Below are 21,073 nucleotides of genomic sequence, written 5' to 3' on the forward strand. Positions count from 1 at the left end.
GGGCAGCACCTAATTAATTAGCTTGTTTATTTCGGCTTTTTTTCTTAAAAAAAAAAGGTGCATCCTGGCTACCGCTGCATTCTCCACGAATCGGTATCTGTCCGCAGCCCGGAGGTTGGGGTGGTGGGACACTGGGGTGTCATCTCATCGTCGATCAGGGCAAGCAGGTCATCTTCTTCTATGTCTGCCTGCCTCGATGTCGAAGGTCGAGGTTCTTCATCTGCTGAAGGCTTGCTTGACTGCTAGCCTCGCGCATTTTTCTATCATACATTTCTTTGTAAGCACTCAAACCATCCTGCAAATATGCCCTAAACCGACGCATCCTTTCAAAATTAAAGTCATACTTTATCATTGCAGCAAAAATCTCACGCAGTTGCGTCACGTTCAGTTCCTGGACGACTTCACTTTCGGTCCATTCGCTACTGCATTCGGTTTCGATTGTTATCCTTTCCTCTTCCAATTGCATCAGCTCTTCATCTATCAGTTCTTGGTCATGGGATGCCAAACCTCTTCAACATCATCTTCGTCAGGTTCCACAAGCAAACTCACTTTGTCCTTACTTCATTCAGCACGATTGAAACGCTTAATTATGTCTAATTTTACGCTAAGTGTAACACCCTTATGAGCTCTTTCAGGCTTTTCCAATACCTTAGAACTCATCTTGCAAACGGCTGCTCACAGACAATGCAGGCTAGAATGCCATTCCGAATCTAGGGGAGAGCGGCTGTTCGGGGCGCGCACTGCCTTTTATCGCGTGCTGCTTTTCTTCGCGCGCTGCTTTTTTCACGCGCTGCCTTTTTTCGTAACAGGGAAAACACCTTCTGTTAGCGAAAACAGGGAACTAATGTATGTTTTTCGTAACAGTGAGGTTTTGTAAAGCGAACGTTTGAGAAGTGGGGGACACCTGTAACATATAGTTACAACAGTGCAAAGCAATACCGTAAGTTGATAAGAACAGATCATGGGCACAGTAAAAGTCTCAAAGTCTCTCGAAAGTCCCATCATCTCACGCAGACGGTAAACCTCCAGCGCCGCAGACTTGTCGATGCAGCATCCTGGAAGCATCCGACCACAGTCTGACTCCGAGTCCGTCCGAAAACTCCGAGCCTCTGACCAGCTCTCCGAAACCGAGCACTGAGCACCATCTCTGCTGAGCGCTTCGACCCCGGCCCCAGCAACAGGCAGTAGGCAAAGTCGAGGATTTGGGGCCTTCCCCTCGGAGATTCTCGATTGCACAGTAGCAGCGACAGCAAAGCGGGCATTTCAGAAGTTTCTCCAGGTGTTCCTCCGTGCTTCTCACGGCTGTCTCCATCAAATCCGGATTGTGCACGGCCCCTACTTAACACATATCGATATCATTCGGAACAGCCGCACGCGCTGCGTCACGCTGCCATCTGCTCCTTCCTCCTGTCATGGGAAAGGAGTTTTATTCCAGCTGTACAAAGCTCTATTATACCATAATTGGAGTATTATACAGAGTTCTCTGCACTATACCTGAGAAAGGATTTAGTGGCTATGAAGAGATTATGGTGCATATTTATCAGAATGTTTACAGGATTACATTATAACAAAATACTTATGTGGAACAATATATCTTTTGCTGGAATTTCTCAGACTTGGAGAATTCTTAGAAAAAGATTGTCGTTAAAGTTCAAAGTACATTTGTTATCAAACTGTATATACATTATACAACCTTGAGGTTCGTCTCTATACAGGTAGGTACCAAACAAAGAAACTCAAATAGGCCCATATAAAAGACAGTCAAACACCCAATGTGCAGAAAGAGAGAAACAAATCGTTCAAATGATACAAGTAAGCAAATAGCATCCAGAACAAAATTGAGTCCATAGACACAAAGCCCAAAGAGCCAAAGCAGGACATAGCCTCTGCCTCAGTTCAGTGCAGAGCTGAGTACGTGCTGTAGAGCAGTAAGCAGAATCAGCCCAACCCTTGCCTCTGTCCCAATAGCCTGCCTTTCCAGTCTATTTGGCCTGGCGTTTAAATCATTCAAACATTGGGTTGCTCCTCACACTAGGACCCGGGCGCTGTCACATCGATACGCTCTGGGTTTGAACCCACCACCACATTTCAGCCTGTACCCAAGTCAGCCTGGTGCTTATATCAATCAAATCTCACTATTTGTTTAGGTGGATAGATCTCGAATCTGCCTGTCCTCCGTTCTGCTCGCCCCGACTTTGCCTCAAATATGCCTTGAACTCGCCCTGACTTTGCCTCGAACAAGCCTCGACCTCACCTCAAATTTGCCTTGCACTCGCACACTTTGACCTTCCACTCAGCCTCGTCTCCACTCGCCCCTCCATTGCTTGCAGTGATCTTGGAGCAAGATCATCGTTCTCAGCCAATGGAACACAAGAACAGTCATTACTGGCATTGAAGTGCCATCTAATTTTCCAGAAAAGCAAGTATTGTCTCTTCTAAATCCATAATGTCCATCTATTTGTTATTTTCAAGGTTTAAAAAGCAAAAAAATAGCAGCAGACCAGATCTTTCATTTTCATTTATCCATTACAGATTTATATAGAAACAGTGATTCAGTTTTAAGGCTTCTGAGTCTCTGGCTATTTTTTTCAATATTGATTAACTGAGTTTTTCCTAACCTTTAGTACAAAGTGCTCCTGCAGTAGCTAATTTGCACATAGTATTGTCTTATTTTGATAACCACAGTGGGAAGGTTGTAAACTTGGGTTTACAGCACCATAAACAGCTTTTTAACTTGTAATTCTGCTCACAATGCAAACACATAATTTTGATTAGTCTCTGCAAGCGTATATAACTCTTTGACTCAAAAAAGACTTGAACAGGTTCATTTGGTAAATTTTTATGCTTAACATGGACAATTGGAATGTGCAGCATTATAGTAAATGTAAAACAGGAAGAATGGAGATTTATTTAATAAGATGCATTTCAGAAACATTCTGCATTTTCCTAAATATCCTTCTGATCTCCTTGGTTTGATGTGTGAACTTCAAATTGAAATAAGATTCAAATTGTGAATGGCAAATCAAACCTAGTGTACTATGTAACACATGTCAGCAAGACCAAGGAGCTGATTATTGACTTCAGGAGGAGGGAAGCAGGTGTCCATAAGCCAGTCTTCAGAAGTGGAGAGGGTCAGCAACTTTAAATTCCTCTGTGCTATCATTTCAGAGGACCTGCCTTGAGCCCAGCACATAAGTGACACGGCAACGCCTCTACTTCCATTGAAGTTTGCAAAGTTTTGGCAGGACATCTAAAGCTTTGGCAAACCTCTATAGATGTGTGGTGGAGAGTATATTGACTGGTTGCATCATGGTCTGGTACGGAAATACCAATGCTCTTGAATGGAAAAACCTACGAAAAGTAGTGGACACAGCCCAGTCCATTATGAGTAAAGCCCTCCTCAGCACTGAGCACATATACATGGAGCACTGTTGCAGGAAAGCAGCATCCATCATCAGGGACCCCCACCTTCCGGGCCATGTTCTCCTCTTGCTGCTGTGATCTGGAAGAGGGTACAGGGGCCTCAGGAATGTTTATTACCCCTCAACCATCAGGCCCTTGAACCAGTGGGAATAACTTCATTCAACTTTACTTGCTCCATCATTGAACTGTTTCCATAACCTATGGACTCACTTTCAAGGACTCTTCATCTCATGTTCTTGATATTTATTGTTTATCTATTTATGTATCTACATATTTACTTAACTATATTTATAACATATTTATTATTGGTAGTTTTATTTTCTCTTTAGTATTTGCATTGTTGTCTTTTGCACATTGGTTGTTTGTCTGTCCTTGTTGGGTGTGGTGTTTCATTGATTCTGTTATGGTTCTTGGATGCACTGAGTGCTCCCGCAAGAAAATGAATCTCAGGGTTGTATATGGTGACCTATGATAATACAAATTTTAAAAGAAACCCATAATTGAGCTTTGTTGTATAATAGTGTTATGGTTTCCAAAAATGATGTCATAAGGGGGCATTGGGAGCGGACCCAAATGCAAGACACAGACACTGAAGCGCTAGGAACAGGACAAGGTTTATCAAGAAAGCAAGGGGACTCAGGAAGAAACGATGCTGGACATGGACACAGGCCCTGGAATAGACAAGGACACCGAGCCTGGGCTAGGACTAAGACTAGGAAAGTGTGACCAGGACAAGGAACTTGGAACTAGGAGCCTGGGCTAGGACTCCGAACCAGAGACTGGACAGGGACCCGGAAGTTGGGTCTTGACTTGGGCTCGGACCCCGGATCTAGGCAAGAACAAGGGACTAGGATCTTGGCAAGGACAGGACATGGCTACAGGACAGGACGAGGTACTCCAGCACAGGACGAGGTACCCCAGCACAGGACGAGGAATTTACAGCACTGGGCTGGGCGAGGCACCAGAACTAGATGAGGACACGAAGCTCAGATTTGGACAGGGCTGCAACACGGCGCCTAGACTTGGTCTTGGAACACAGGAACACAGAACACAGAGCTGGGACCCCTCCTTGGGAACAGGACCTAGGGCTGGGACTCTTCTTAGACACAGACACTATACACGGGGACACAAAGAGATAGTTCCAAAGTCAACGATAGATAGTTCCTTATCTTGGCGTGGCAAGGCTCTGGTCTCACACGGCAGTTGAACTTGATGGGGATGCAGGCAAGGCTTCAGAAGGAAGGGGAAGGGAACAGTCCAGCTGGGAATCCTTGGATTGAGAGGTATTTATGTGCCAGCCCAAAGGAGAATCAGGTGCCTCAATTAAGGCACCCAATGGAACAAGGGAAAACAGGAAAACGCGGAATAAGGAGTCGACAGACCAGACCGTGAACCGGAATGCAGATTTGGGTTATTGTGCTTTCAATAAGCTTACTTTGCAATCCCTTTGCAGATACTGATAATTCTTAGACATGTTTCATATGAGTTTCAACTGGAGCAATTCTAATTTTGTTATTCTCATCTGAGAAATAAATATTGAATCTGATGAGCACAATTGCTTACAGTCCTTTAATTGAAAAGTACCTATTTAGTCTGCAGTTGATTTCAAGAATTGGTGTATGGAAGACAATGTCACTATCAAATATACAGCCCATTTCTTTCCTCCGGGCTTTCCAACTCCTGGCCCTACTCCTTGTGGTGTCTATTTCTCAACCACCTTCAATATTTGGCTAATTACTCAGAATGTTTTACCTAGATGCTTTAATAGGCATATAAAATTTTATTAGTAAGTACTGCATGACCATTCACTTGTCATGACATTATTTGCTTTGATCCGGTTCTGATCCTGTGTACAGATCCCAAAAGTTATCCCTATTCAACTTGGTGCATTCTTGAAACACCAACAAACACATCATGCCTGTAAGTACTACGTCTTTACAAATTCTGATATACTACATTAAAAGACTACGATAGTCCTTCTGTGCAAGTAACGATCTAACACGTAAGTGGCGAACTTCTAACAGGAGCTACAGACCCTGAACTGACACATTACCTGTTTATAGACCCCCTCTCATGTGCCTATGTTTGGTTCCATTCATTTCCATCTATTCTCTGAACCTTGGCAAATTCTGTCAACACATTAAACGTCTCCTGATTCACCCCTAAAGTTCTTAGCCTTTTCTTCTGCGTCCGCCCCTACATTTGTTTTGAATTGTAACTGTTCAAATCTTACCCATTAGCCATGTTACTGTATGTGTCAAAAGCTGTACAGTACCTCAACACATTTAACGACATGTTCCCTCCTGAGAACATCCCTGGATATTTGTAAGTAATGTAGAAAAGATAAGCAGAGAGCGAAGGATGTGAAAAGGATTCCGGCCATATCTCCATCTTTGTTGCCATTGTGCAATATTGTGCATCGCTACCCTGTCAAGAAGAAAGCTGGCCACCCGGACTTGTATGCGCACTGTTTCATCGATCGGAGAAGATAAATACCTCAGATTTTAACACCGCAGCAGACCTTTGTCATAGTAGAACTGAGATATTATCTTTAAATCCCCCGGATAATTAGGGCTAATGCAAAGGCACTGTCATTTAAGACATTTTTTGGGGACTATCACGTGATTTGTTTAACTAATCGCAAGGAAAAGCTTTTCACTCTATAATGCAATGCCGTTTGAGTACATATGCAACACCAGCCCAATATCGCCAAAGAAAGCCTTTCTTCAGACCGCATTATCCTGAAACATACAAACTCTGATGCTGAGAGACGCTGAACGCCCGTGTTTTATTCACATGCCAATGTATTTATCGCAGAACAGGTTGTCTGCCCTTAAATAAGCTCATTAATTTCAAATGATGATATTCTATGTTAACTTCAGCCTAGTTTCGCCTGCAAAATCCGTTACCAAATTCCAATGAAAATCCATATTCCACCTGCAGTGTGATTACCTCTCCTCTCTGCTGGTATCGCAGACCCATTTATAGGACAGATACCTCGGAGTTGCGAGACCAATCTAAACACCAAATACGGGCTGACCCTTCTCCAAATGCTGCTCAGTGTTCGCAGAATGTAATGTTAAATGCGAGAATCAAAAACGGCAACGAAACGAACTTCCAAACTATAGAAACAAAGAAACATAGAAAACCCCCAGCGCAATACAGGCCCTTCGGCCCACAATGCTTGCCGAACATGTACTTACTTAGAAATAACCTAAGGTTACCCATATTGCGCAGTTAATTCGAATTCGTACATAAATGTTTCTAATGTGGTGGTGATTGGTGAGCTGAGAATATCTTACAAAGTTATTTTTTGAAGTTCCAAAATGCTTATCGGATAAAACAGGTGGCGGCGAATGAAGGCTTGCTATCATAGCTCCATGTATCGCATGTGGAATGGCAATAAGTTTACACTGTGTATAACTCCTAGGCAAGAAAGTGAATAAAACAGCAACACTCCTGGTTTGACCACTGGATGAGAACGAACCCCGATTAGGGTCACTCTCTTCCTAATCTCAGCGATCCGAAAGTCCTGTATATTACTTTATCACAAGCAGAAAAACTTAAACATGGTACGCCAACTACTGCATCAAAGTAGACCCCTCGTCCATTCACTTGTTATCTGTGCATTTTAGGTATTTTACTAATTGTTTAAGTCCAAAGCAGTAATTCTAAAATATTATTGGTCGTGAAATAGCCAGTTAAATTCAATCTAGACCCTGCAACAAGTTAAGTTTGAAGTACAGGGTCACGACTTTGCAATGATCAGGCGTGATCTTTTTCCAAACGTGTCCTTTAAATGTCCCCAATGTACTCTGATGTCTTCTTTAGACAACCATGGCCTCTTTTCTGAACTGTGACCCAGGAAATTTATTGAGTAGCACCAATGCGCGCTCTTGCCGCCCCCCACGCAGTTGTTCTTTCGCCTGTTTCCCTCTCGCGATATATGAAGGCCCTTAAATTAGGTGTGAAAGAGTCGACGCGTCCATTTGGTCCGCCGCTAATATCCTGGGAGGCTGGTGATATCAGTCCCCTTGTGTTTCTCTGCCAGATAGGTCTTCGCCGCACGTAAAGATGAGTGACTACGCGATCAGCTTCATCAAGGACTTTCTGGCCGGCGGGGTTGCCGCTGCCATTTCCAAGACTGCAGTGGCGCCCATCGAACGGGTGAAGTTACTGTTACAGGTAAGTGACGAGTAGGGACGGGGTCGAGTCTAAACAACGGAGCTGCCACGTCGAGGCTTATTCAAAGCCGGTTGAAATGAGTTGCCCTGCGACATAGGGCACTGCCGTGGAACAAGGATAATTGAAACTCAAAGGAGCTTGCAAAAGTACCGGCTAGCGCAAGTAAAGAACCCTCACAGGCTAAGTGCGCTATAAAAAGAAACCAGTGTGTGTCTCATTGACACACTGCATGACCTTCCAGTATCTCGTTATAGAATCAAGCGCTCGCAGGAGCCCAGTTCGGTTATTGAAAACAACTTTTAGAGTAGCTATGCGTTGAAGACAATTAATTGTAGAACTTATGGGCAGTAGTTAAACTTGTTGGATTCTGCTTGGAGCTTTCACCAGTTTGACAATAATTATTCGATTGGTCACAAATAATATTGTCACCGGAGATTCTCCAGGATTCAATTAAATTCGGAGAGCAAATCTCACCTAGATACTGTTTTAAAAGTATACAGCGCATTGAAAAGTTCCGCGCTATTATAAAGTCACCCTATTTGCATTGGATCGCAACTAAACACATTTGCTTTAATATTGTTTAAATCCGGGTGAGTAAACGGGGAATGAGAAATGGTACAACATTTGATCATTTCATGGGAACAAAAAAAATCACATCCTCGGCTACACTGCAGGTGGAGCAAAACCATGAATGATTGGTCGCTCAAACCCATGAATGATTGGTCGCTCAAACCCGCCCCCCACTCAGATTCCTGCGAATGCCGTCACCTCAATGAACGTCAAAAGTTGTGAACAGAACTCAGTTCATCATGAAGGCAGCCACCCTCAATCAAAGACTCCCTCCCACTCCGGACATTTTCTCTTCTCCAGCACGCACCTGGAGAAGATACAAAAGCCCGAAAAGACGTACATGTAACCATAATAAACAACTTACCTAAAGCAACATTAGTGATCATAAAGATATCGCAACTCCTGATATTTCGTCGATAAAGTCCTGCTTGTTGATGAGTGTGGAATCTGAGGTACACCAAAGACAGCGGAAACCCCACCGCTTCGGTCAGATTTGGCCTCTGTTTTCGAAGACCGTATCTCCGTTTTAGTGTATGGTTTTAATTGATACCCCGCAAAAGGACTGGGATTGAATTAAAGGATGTTGCTTCCTGAATTGATTTAACCGTTATAATTTGTAAATTAGTTTTGCACGAACCAACATTTCAGTTCCTTCGTTGCATTTTATGAAAGGCGGTCCAGAGCAAGCATCGTTGGCCGATTTAGACTGTATCAAAGTTGGCTTTTATATAATAAATCTAGGAAAACATCTCAACGCAATTCAAATAGACGATTGGCAAACGAAGTTTGATAGCGAGCTTGAACGAAATACTATTGCATCCATTTTTCGCGTACTTTGCATCAATTGTATCTGGAATCGATCTCCAGTCCTCCCTTCGTCTTGATCAACCTCCTCCTGAGTCTAGACCCATCCCAGTTGAAGGGACCCCTACTGTCCCTTCGTCTCAGCTCCCAAATATCAGCTTACGTTGCCCGGACTGAGCATTTCTTAAGACACTTGAGCTCACTGATTCTGAAGCAGCGCTGCACTGTTAGAGAAACTGAGCGTTTCTAAGACGCCATCCGGAATTGGGGGAAGTGTTCCCCGGGTTTCGGTGACTTTTTGTAAAAACCATACCTGTCCATTATAACATTACTATGTGCTGTGGGTAAACTGACCATTGCATTTCGTATATTACACCTTAACCCATCGCTTGGAGCCAGTGATCCCTCACCCAATAGTCTCTCAGTTATTCGGAATCAACTATCCGTAATTATCCCTTTAGAAATAATACAGGCAGTGCAGACTTCTCTCGCGTGTTTCATATCCAAGCAGACAGACTGGAAAACTCTTCCAGTCGACACCTGGGTGCCGTTTTCTTTGTATTAGCATGCGAGGGAACTTGCTGAAAAGACTCTACGTTCCAAGTGGAGTTTGGCAGCATGGCTGTACACCGTCATTGCAGTTTATCGGTATTGTGGACATAAACATTTAATGGGAAAAGTTACTCAATCCATGAGACAATCCCTGATGTCAACCTCGTTTCCTGAATCGCACAGACTAGATCTGGACTGCTCGGTAGCAGAAAACGAGGTTGTATGAATACCCGTCTTGCAAAGCAATGACATCTTTAAGTGGCGATTAGCTTCTGTTTGACCTCAGGGTCGATATTTAATTAGTGGAGGTTATCGATTGAAAGGAAGATGTTGCGAGGATGATTTTCCTACCAAACAGCTGAAGTGAGTCGGCGGAGAATCGTGCGCAAATTGCAGGCCCGATATCGGTCGATATTGTGGGGAAAGGCTAAATCTGCCCTTTAAGAAAGTTTTCTTTTTAATTCCATGCAATGAGTGTAATTTAGATTACTTAAGAATTGTTTCATCCCACTTTAAGCAGTTTCACTGAAATACTGGAATTTAAAGGAGGTATGATTTGTTTTGGATAGATTGTCAAAGGCTCCTGGCGGATATAGGTCAGATTGGAAATTGGGTGGAGTGTTAGTAGATGAAATCCAATGTCGTCAAGTGCAAATTGATACATTTTGGGGAGTCAAATAGAGATATGATATCTGTAATATATGATGTAATATACACTGTGCTGAACAGATCTGTGAGCAGTCGGTACTGCAAGTAGCTACACAGTAGGCGAGAGAACTCGCTAAAAAGGCCTATGCTATGCAAGCCTCAGGGGCCCGGGCATAGAATATACGAGTTGGGATGTTATGTTGCAACTCTACGTAACACCGTTTACGTCACATTTGGACTATTGTGTGCAGTTATAGAGTTATTAAGTCATAGAAGGCTACAGCACAGAAACAGACTTCGGCCCGTTTCCTCCGCGCCAAACAATTATTCTGGGGAGTCCCATCGACCCTACACCTGTACCGTAGCCCTCTATGCCCAATCCAATTCATGAATTTCTGGGGTGGTTTGACAGAAGTATAAACGATTATGAAAACCGTGAATATAAAAGTTACCCCTCCCCCCCCCATGGTAGAGGTATCAAAAGCAAGAAGTGTAGAGTTATTAGAGAAGGGAAGGGCGGGGGGGGGTAGAGAGGTTTAAGGTACTGGTGCAATCAGATACAATTACGACCTTTAAGAGATATTTTGATAGACGTGCGAAAAGGTTGGCGCCCACTGTGAGCCGAAGGGATTATTACCGTGCTGTGTCGTTCTCTGTCACCATTACCACTGCTTACGGTAGCTTGGAATGCCAAACCTGATTGCGCTTTCCCCACATTTGATTGCACTTGAGAATGATTTCATTGGGTATAAAGTGCGCGATAAGACTCCCAGTGGGTGAATACAGAGATTCCTTCTTTCCGTACTCCCGGAATCCATTCTGGCCGATCTAGCGTCATATTTTGACGTGGATTCCTCGTTCCTAGAATTATTTTCCATTATAAATTAATGTGCGGCTGAATTTGTAATTATATTTAACATATTAAAAACATCACAGGCAGCAAATTTCAATTGCGAGTTATAATTTACTGTTCTTTTTAAACACTTCCAGGTCCAACATGCCAGTAAGCAGATCACATCAGAAACACAATACAAGGGGATTATAGACTGCGTTGTGCGCATTCCCAAAGAGCAGGGATTTTTATCTTTCTGGCGTGGAAACCTGGCCAATGTGATCAGGTATTTCCCAACTCAGGCCCTCAACTTCGCCTTCAAGGACAAGTACAAGCAAATCTTCCTTGGGGGCGTCGATAAGAATACGCAGTTCTGGCGTTACTTCGCCGGGAATTTGGCATCGGGCGGAGCGGCTGGAGCAACCTCCCTGTGCTTCGTGTACCCGCTGGACTTCGCCCGAACGCGGCTGGCAGCTGACGTGGGCAAAGCCCTGAACGAGAGGGAGTTCACCGGCCTGGCCAGCTGCATCACGAAAATCTTTAAATCAGACGGCATCAGAGGCCTGTACCAGGGATTTAACGTCTCTGTCCAAGGCATCATCATATACCGAGCTGCCTACTTTGGAGTCTATGATACCGCAAAAGGTAAGATAGCGCTTGGGATTGGAGTGAATGAGTCGGAAGATAGTCAAATGCACTCTGTTAATGCCAACTGATTCTTGTTTACAATATGTATCTGATAAATTACCGTTACTAAAGCCGGATAAAATCCTTCAAAACTACGCCAAATTAAGTTGCGTAACTTTTAGATAGCTTTTAGTTTTCAAGGGGTTATACGTTATAAAAATCATAAGACATAGGAGCATAATTAGGCCATTTGGCCCATCGACTCTGCTCCTCCATTCCATCATGGCTAATCGATTATCACTCTCAACCCCATTCGTCTGCCTTCTCGCCGTAAACTTTGACGCTCTTACTAATCAAGAACCTATTAACCTCCGCTTAAATATACCCGATTACTTTGCCCCCACAGCCGTTCGTTGCAAGTGAATTCCAGAGCTTTACCGCCCTCTAACTAAAGAAACTCCTCCTTACCCCTGTTCTAAAGGAACGCCCTTGTATTTTACCCTCTGGTTCACTATAGGAAACATCTTTAATGTCAAAATGACTCAGACAGACATAAATCTTCTTATTAATAAAATCTTTTCAGGTTTCACCAGAGTTTTTATCTCCAGAAATAATATACAACATTTACTAATGATTAAATGTACGGAAGGATGACATACACCCACGTCAAAAGAGGGAATTTCTGGAGCATTCACTTGAAACTAAATTTGTTGGGGGTTGTCGAGGAAGATGTTTGTCTTACGTGTGGACTAATAGATTCCTGGAAGATGATCCATGCCTTTTTTAAAATGTGTAAAACTGATTCATTGCTGTCCGCTTTCCATGACCAGGAGGGTTAACTGCAAAGAACTTTTTTTTTAAAGCGTATTGTAACCTATTCGTGTATTTAATTCTATTGTCGTGAAGCGTGCATTTTCAGAGCTTTAAAATGGAGAGTAAGAGGTCACGGGTTAGATTGCACTTTGGATGAAAAATAAATGATCAGATCTGGAGGAATTAAATGCTTAAACAAAATGGAATCTTGCCAACTAAGGAGCAGCGACCAGCTGCGCTCATGGTGTCAGTTTCCCGGAGGTTACCATCATTGTACAACTGAATAGCAACTTCGTGCTGGAGGGGAGAGCAATAAAGAAGCTAAAGCTTTGCCCTTCTTCCCGCCATTTGTCTGTGCCCGTCAAGCACGATTTCCCCCCCTCCCCCAGCACGGTAACAGCTGAAAGACCTGTGTATAAACGTGTGTAGTAGGCAGTCTATGAACCTTAAATAATCTGGCGAATTAACAATGATACATTTGTTTGTAATCATCAGGTATGTTGCCAGATCCCAAGAACGTGCATATTCTGATTAGCTGGATGATTGCACAAACTGTCACAGCAGCGGCGGGACTGGTGTCCTATCCATTTGACACGGTCCGTCGGCGGATGATGATGCAGTCAGGTCGGAAAGGAGGTACGTGTGAATCAGAATTACCGCAATAATAATCCTTCGAAAAACAGTTACTGTAAATTAAGCTAAGCATCTTTCTTACACCAAAAACGGTTGTATGTCTCTGATGTGGCAGCGGTTACAACGGATAGAAATACTGCTGCTCTGGCAGGTCCAACTTTTATTTTGAGATCAGGAAGAGAATTCATCTCCAAAGAAGCCGGTGCTAAAGGGCTTTCTCTTCCATGTCCTGGTTACAGCAGAAACTTCAGCAACACACAAAATGCTGAAGAACTCAGCAGGTCAGGTAGCTTCTATAGAGCAAAATGAACAGTCCATGTTTCAAGCCAAGACCCTTCATCAAAGTTCAAAGTAAATTTATTATCGAAGTGGTTATAGTCACCATATACTGTACTGCCCTGAGATTCATTTTATTAAGGGAATTCACACTAAATACAAAGAAACACAACAGAATCAATGAAAAACTGCACACAAAAATGGACAACCAATGTGCAAAAGACAACAAATTGTGCAAATGCAAAAAAGAAAACAAAATAATAATAATAAGTAAATAATGTTGAGAATATGAGTTGTAGAGTCCACAGTGGAATCAGTTCATTGTTGGGAGAAGTTATCCTCTGGTTTAGGAGCCTGATGGTTGAGGGATAATAACTGTTCCATTTCTCCCCAGAAGCTTCAGTCATGAATAGACCCTAGCACAGTTTTTATATTTACCATCATATTCTAGAAACAACCTTTGATGCAAATGTACAGTACCAGGTCTATTTTCAATTGTTGCATTGTTTTAAAATGTACTTGACTCTTCAGTCCTTTCTCTCGCCCTTATCAAGCAAGTCCTTTTATATTTGACTGCAGTCTTATGTTTACTCTCATGGTCAAGAGTAGAGCTACCACTTAAAATATGGTTGCAAGCATCTAATCAAGTCACAAGAAATAAAAATTAAAGGTGGTTTTTCTTTCTCATGGACAATACTTATTCTTCAGTTACCCTGACTAAGAATCTTGGTTACCATCATTCTGCTGTCTCAAATTGGTTATTGCTGTTACTACTCTCCACTTAGAGCAACTTCACTTCAAAGTACTTTATTGGTGATGGGAACACATTCTGAAAGATGATTAACTACAGTTCTAAAGACTTTCTTGATATACCTGATCCCAACACAGCAAGAACAAGTGCAGACTAAATGATTTTTCTTTATTCTTTTACCTCTAAAGTTTTGTGGTTTTTCTCAGCAAAATTGCTGCTCTTAACTGAAGACCTAAAACCTCAAGAGTTAAGTCTCATTTAGCATATCTTTCAAACAATACAAAAAGCATATTGCTTTTTAAAAAGTATTGCTTCACTTTGAACTGAATTTGAAGCATTCCTGAGGTAAAAATCTACTAACTTCAATCTTAAATTCCTGTACTTTAACATAATTAAGTGAGTTTACACCAAACACTATTTTCTTCTCACATGCAATATAACTGTGTATATTTACAATCACACAACAAAATAATGAAAGATTTAGCAAAGGGTGCAAGTCACATTTGATAGATTTATTAAATAAGTTAAGACATTCTGACTAGTGGAATCATAACATCTCAATAGATAAACAAACACCATATACAACTAGATTATTTCTTGAAAAATGACCATTAGATTTGGCCTTCATCTTGCACTTAAGGTGTATTGGACAGCTAAATATGAAGGGAATGGAGGGATATGGATGATAAACAAGAGGAGGATAATTTGGCTTCAGTATCAAAACAAATTACAAAATCTCGAGTCCAAGTGTTAATTGTAAGCATTCCAATTACATAATTATTACATTTTACAATTAGTTATAAATCATTCAAAATATTCTTCCACTTGGCTCTTTAATTAAGTTAAAAGTTTATACTTATTCTCTCATTCATTATTGTGAATTCTTATGAAGTATTATAAAAAGTGGCCAGTGAGTGAGTGGGCCAGTGAAGGAGTGGAGCTTTGAGGCTTTGACTCGAGAGATTCTGGCAGTTTTGGCAGTTGGTCCGTGCAATCAAGTCAATCAAGATTTGAATAGATCAGCAGAAAGCCGTTGATTAGACATTGAATAGCTCAGACTCAACAGAAAGCAGCTGATTGGGCAGTCGAGGTCAGGTGACCAAGCATTTTGAGAAGCTCAAACAGATAAATAGAGGGATAGCTCAAGCAAAGCAGCCAGTGAGTGAGTGGGCCAGTGAAGGAGTGGAGCTTTGAGGCTTTGACTCGAGAGGCTTCAACGAGAAGAGGCGGAGGACAAGCTTGCTCGCAGTTAGTCTTTACAATGCCTCCTGAGACGGTGATGTGCCTCTCATGTGAGATGTGGCAGTCTTGGGGGAACGCCCCTCTCCCGCAGAGTCACATCTGCCAGAAGTGCATATGGCTGGGCGATCTGGAAGACCATGTAAGGAATCTGGAGCAGCAGCTGGATGACCTTCGACTCATAAGGGAGAATGAGGCAGTCATAGATGAGAGCTACAGGGAGGCAATCACACCCAGGCTGTCGGAAGCAGGTCATTGGGTAACAGTCAGAGGGGGGAAAGCGAAGGTGAGCAGACAGGTAGTGCAGAGCACCCCTGTAGCCATTCCCCTGAATAATAAGTTTACCGTCCTGGATACTGTTGGTAGGGACGACCGACCAGGTGTGAGCCACGGTGGCAGGGCCTCCGGCACTGAGTCTGACCCGGTGGTGCAGAAGGGTGGGTTGGAGGAGTGCTGTCATTATTGGAGACTCTGTAGTCAGGGAGCAGACAGAAGATTTTGTGGACGTGAGAAGGACACCTGCATGGGTGCCAGGGTCCGGGATGTCTCTGACCGGGTGCACGACATCCTGGTATGAGAGGGAAAGCAACGAGAAGTCGTGATACATGTTGGGACCAACGACATAGGCAGGAAGAGGGATGAGGTCCTGAAGTGTGAGTTTCGGGAACTAGGCAGAAGGCTGAAGAACAGGACCTCAAGGGTGACGTCCTCAGGATTGCTGCTAGTGCTACGTGACAGTGATGGTAAGAATTGGAGGAGATGGCAGTTGAATGCGTGGCTGAGGAGTTGGCGCAGGGAGCAGGGTTTTAGATTTTTGGATCATTGGGATCTCTTCTGGGGAAGGTGGGACCTGTACAGATTGGATGGGTTGCACCTGAACTCGAGGGGGAGCAATATCCTTGCAGGTAGGTTTGTTAGCATGGTTCGGGAGGGTTTAAACTAATTTGCAAGGGGGATGGGACCCAGAGCGATAGAGCAGTGAAAGAAGTGCATAGAGTAAAGACAGATCTAACATATAGAGAGGCTTTGAGGAAAGAGAAGCAGAATAAACGGTGTAAAGACAGTAAGGTAGAAGGGCTGAAATGTGTGTACCTCAATGCAAGAAGCATAAGGAACAAAGGTGATGAACTGAGAGCTTGGATACATACATGGAATTATGATGTAGTGGCCATTACAGAGACTTGGCTGGCACCAGGGCAGGAATGGATTCTCAATATTCCTGGATTTCAGTGCTTTAAAAGGGATAGAGAAGGCGGAAAAGGGGAGGAGGGGTGGCATTACTGGTCAGGGATACTATTACAGCTACAGAAAGGGTGGGTAATGTAGCAGGATCTTCTTTTGAGTCCGTATGGGTGGAAGTCAGAAACAGGAAGGGAGCAGTTACTCTATTGGGGGTGTTCTATAGGCCCCCTGGTAGCAGCAGAGATACAGAGGAGCAGATTGGGAGGCAGATTTTGGAAAGGTGCAAAAATAACAGGGTTGTTATCATGGGTGATTTAACTTCCCTAATATTGATTGGCACCTGATTAGTTCCAAGGATTTAGATGGGGCAGAGTTTGTTAAGTGTGTCCAGGATGGATTCCTGTCACAGTATGTGGACAGGCCGACTAGGGGGAATGCCATACTAGATCTAGTACTAGGTATTGAACCGGGTCAGGTCACAGATCTCTCAGTGGGTGAGCATCTGGGGGACAGTGACCACCGCTCCCTGGCCTTTAGCATTATCATGGAAAAGGATAGAATCAGAGAGGACAGGAAAATTTTTAATTGGGGAAGGGCAATTTATGAGGCTATAAGGCTAGAACTTGCGGGTGTGAATTGGGATGATGTTTTTGCAGGGAAATGTACTATGGACATGTGGTCGATGTTTAGAGATCCCTTGCAGGATGTTAGGGATAAATTTGTCCCAGTGAGGAAGATAAAGAATGGTAGGATGAAGGAACCATGGGTGACAGGTGAGGTGGAAAATCTAGTCAGGAGGAAGAAGGCAGCATACATGAGGTTTAGGAAGCAAGGATCAGATGGGTCTATTGAGGAATATAGGGAAGCAAGAAAGGAGCTTAAGAAGGGGCTGAGAAGAGCAAGAAGGGGGCATGAGAAGGCCTTGGCGAGTAGGGTAAAGGAAAACCCCAAGGCATTCTTCAATTATGTGAAGAAAAAAAGGATGACAGGAGTGAAGGTAGGACCGATTAGAGATAAAGGTGGGAAGATGTGCCTGGAGGCTGTGGAAGTGAGCGAGGTCCTCAATGAATACTTCTCTTCGGTATTCACCAATGAGAGGGAACTTGATGATGGTGAGGACAATATGAGTGAGGTAGATGTTTTGGAGCATGTTGATATTAAGGGAGAGGAGGTGTTGGAGTTGTTAAAATACATTAGGATGGATAAGTCCCCGGGGCCTGATGGAATAATCCCCAGGCTGCTCCACGAAGTGAGGGAAGAGATTGCTGAGCCTCTGGCTAGGATCTTTATGTCCTCGTTGTCCACGGGAATGGTACCGGAGGATTCGAGGGAGGCGAATGTTGTCCCCTTGTTCAAAAAAGGTAGTAGGGATAGTCCGGATAATTATAGACCAGTGAGCCTAATGTCTGTGGTGGGAAAGCTATTGGAAAAGATTCTTATATATAGGATCTATGGGCATTTAGAGAATCATGGTCTGATCAGGGACAGTCAGCATAGCTTTGTGGAGGGCAGATGGTGTTGAACAAGCCTGACAGGGTTCTTTGAGGAGGTGACCAGGTATATAGATGTGGGTAGTGCAGTGGATGTGATCTATATGGATTTTAGCAAGGCATTTGACAAGGTTCCACACGGTAAGCTTATTCAGAAAGTCAGAAGGCATGGGATCCAGGGAAGTTTGGCCAGGTGGATTCAGAATTGGCTTGCCTGCAGAAGGCAGAGGGTGGTGGTGGAGGGAGTACATTCAGATTGGTGGATTGTGACTAGTGGTGTCCCACAAGGATCTGTTTTGGGACCTCTACTTTTCATGATTTTTATTAACGACCTGGATGTTGGGGTAGAAGGGTGGGTTGGCAAGTTTGCAGATGACACAAATGTTGCTGGTGTTGTAGATAGTGCAGAGGATTGTCAAAGATTGCAGAGAGACATTGATGGGATGCAGAAGTGGGCTGAGAAGTGGCAGATGGAGTTCAACCTGGAGAAGTGTGAGGTGGTACACTTTAGAAGGACAAACTCCAAGGCAGAGTACAAAGTAAATGGCAGGATACTTGGTAGTGTGGAGGAGCAGAGGGATCTCGGGGTACATGTCCACAGATCCCTGAAAGTTGCCTCTCAGGTAGATAGGGTAGTTAAGAAAGCTTATGGGGTGTTAGCTTTCATAAATCGAGGGATAGAGTTTAAGAGTCGCGATGTAGTGATGCAGCTCTGTAAAACTCTGGTTAGGCCACAATTGGAGTACTGTGTCCAGTTCTGGTCGCCTCACTATAGGAAGGTTGTGGAAGCATTAGAAAGGGTACAGGGATTTACCAGGTTGCTGCCTGGTTGAGAGTGTGTAGATTATGATCAGAGATTAAGGGAGCTAGGGCTTCACTCTTTGGAGAGAAGGAGGATGAGAGGAAACATGATAGAGGTGTACAAGATAATAAGAGGAACAGCTAGAATGGACAGCTAGTGCCTCTTCCCCAGGGCACCACTGCTAAATACAAGAGGACATGGCTTTAAGGTAAGGGGTGGGAAGTTCAAGGGGGATATTAGAGGAAGGTTTTTTTACTCAGAGAGGTTGGTGCGTGGAATGCACTGCCTGAGTCAGTGGTGGAGGCAGATTCAGGTATATGTATATGAATTTAAGGTGGGGGCTTATATGGGAGGCAGGGTTTGAGGGTCAGCACAACATTGTGGGCCGAAGGGCCTGTACTGTGCTGTACTATTCTATGTTCTATCATGACCATATAGGTATAAATTTTACTTGGGTATCATCGATAAAGCTCTGTATGCACTCAGTTTAGCAGATTGATTTCTTCAGAGAGAAAACAAATTGTATATTATGTATAATACATATTCTAACATTGCTATTGTGATGTCTTAACAGCTGACATTATGTATGCGGGCACAATCGATTGCTGGAGAAAGATTACAAAAGATGAAGGACCGAGAGCTTTCTTCAAAGGTGCTTGGTCAAATGTATTGAGAGGAATGGGTGGTGCATTTGTTCTGGTACTGTATGATGAAATCAAAAAATTTGTCTAAGATCCAGTGGCTTCTACCAACCCATTTCTTTATCATTTTAAATTATTTAAAATGAAACAAAAACTGTACTATATTGTAGTAAGATAATGGTTTAACAATGATGAGTGTACCATTAAGAAATCAGATGTCAGAATAAAAAGTTGCAGGTTGGGGACTCAATGAATGTGAAAGGGCTTAAAACATTATTAAAATTTATAGTCACCCTTTGGGTTTGTCATCTATGTATTAAATTCCATAGCCTAATCCCCATGCCAACTCTGTTTTATTTAGGAGTTTACCATTTATTTTTCCCTGGCTGGTGACTTATTTCTGTATTTAGTACTTGTAGTATAGGGATAGTTATATTCTAATTGCAATTGTTATGCACATTGTTTAGCATTGATCCTAACTGAAACAAATGTTATTTATGGTCCTAATTAAATCAAAAGTATTTATTAAGATTGCCTCATGTATACAATTTTCAATAAAACTTTTGGTCTTGAATTGAGCTAATGCTTATATTAACTTCTTGATCATGCACTGCAGCAGAGACAAAGCAACTTGAAACGAAATTCAAGCTGTAGCGCTAGAGTCTCTGTGGACCACAGCATAATTGTTAATGAGGACATTACATTTTCATGTCAGCAATTTGCTTTTTTTTACACTTAAGTCAAACATTTACATTCCATTTTTAACAATAGCTAGGAATTAACATGAAGAGTTTATGCTTAGAACAGGAACAAGAATGCAAGAAGACTTTTATCACAAATACATTAGAAATCAAGTTAGGAAGCATTACCTTATTTTACTGAGCCTTAATTAGAACCTTAGTTAGACTATATATGGTATATGGTGTTCAACGGAAGTAAGCCTCGTTATAAAGTTTTAGGCAGTACAGAGTTATCAAATTGATAACTAGACCTAAAAGTAGATAGAAATTGATGCATTTTTTAAGTAGGAATGAGAGGTACCATTCATTCCAGACCTCCATCACACCATGGCTTCAGTCTGTATCATCTGCACGTGCACTGTAATTAATCATCTAGGCTACTCCAACAGGATTTCTGAAGCTTATGTCAAGGTCACAGGGCCAGTGAGAAACACGAAGTTACAAACCATTGACTCAGAAACATATAACTGCTCCTTCATTGACACTGGGTGTAAACCCTGAAACTCCATACCCAAGACCATTGTGGGAGTAGTTTTATCACAAAGATGACAGAATTTCAAGATGGCTCAACACTGTCTCAAGTACAATTCGTGATGAGTCATAATTGCTCAGGCTTTTACAATCTGAAACAAAATTAAGTAGATCTAATTTAGGGAGTTTTGTATTTTAAATAAATTATGCCTTCCATTGGGAAGGGGTGAATCCAGAACAGGGCATATCTCAGGTTTGAGACTTGCAAGCTAGCAGTGACAACAGGAAGGCATTTTTAAATGTGGAACATGTTCTCTTACAGGCTGTGCACGCTGTACAAAATTAAAGCTTCAAGACAAAGTCAAGTTTTGTGTATATTGAGGGAAGGTTATGG

At 42.7% G+C, this 21,073-nt stretch overlaps 1 protein-coding gene across 1 annotated transcript; it reads left to right on the top strand.

Annotated features, from left to right (window-relative positions):
- The first annotated feature begins 7,396 nt into the window (after window positions 1-7,396).
- slc25a4 (solute carrier family 25 member 4) lies at window positions 7,397-20,046 on the top strand. Its single transcript, XM_072257132.1, has 4 exons — window positions 7,397-7,608; window positions 11,173-11,659; window positions 12,950-13,090; window positions 19,402-20,046. Exons 1-4 carry the CDS (start codon window positions 7,498-7,500, stop codon window positions 19,557-19,559), a joined length of 897 nt encoding a protein of 298 aa, XP_072113233.1. The 5' UTR covers window positions 7,397-7,497; the 3' UTR covers window positions 19,560-20,046.
- Window positions 20,047-21,073: the final 1,027 nt, after the last annotated feature.

This window comes from Mobula birostris, chromosome 5 (assembly GCF_030028105.1).
Source record: "Mobula birostris isolate sMobBir1 chromosome 5, sMobBir1.hap1, whole genome shotgun sequence".
Lineage (NCBI taxonomy): Eukaryota > Metazoa > Chordata > Chondrichthyes > Myliobatiformes > Myliobatidae > Mobula > Mobula birostris.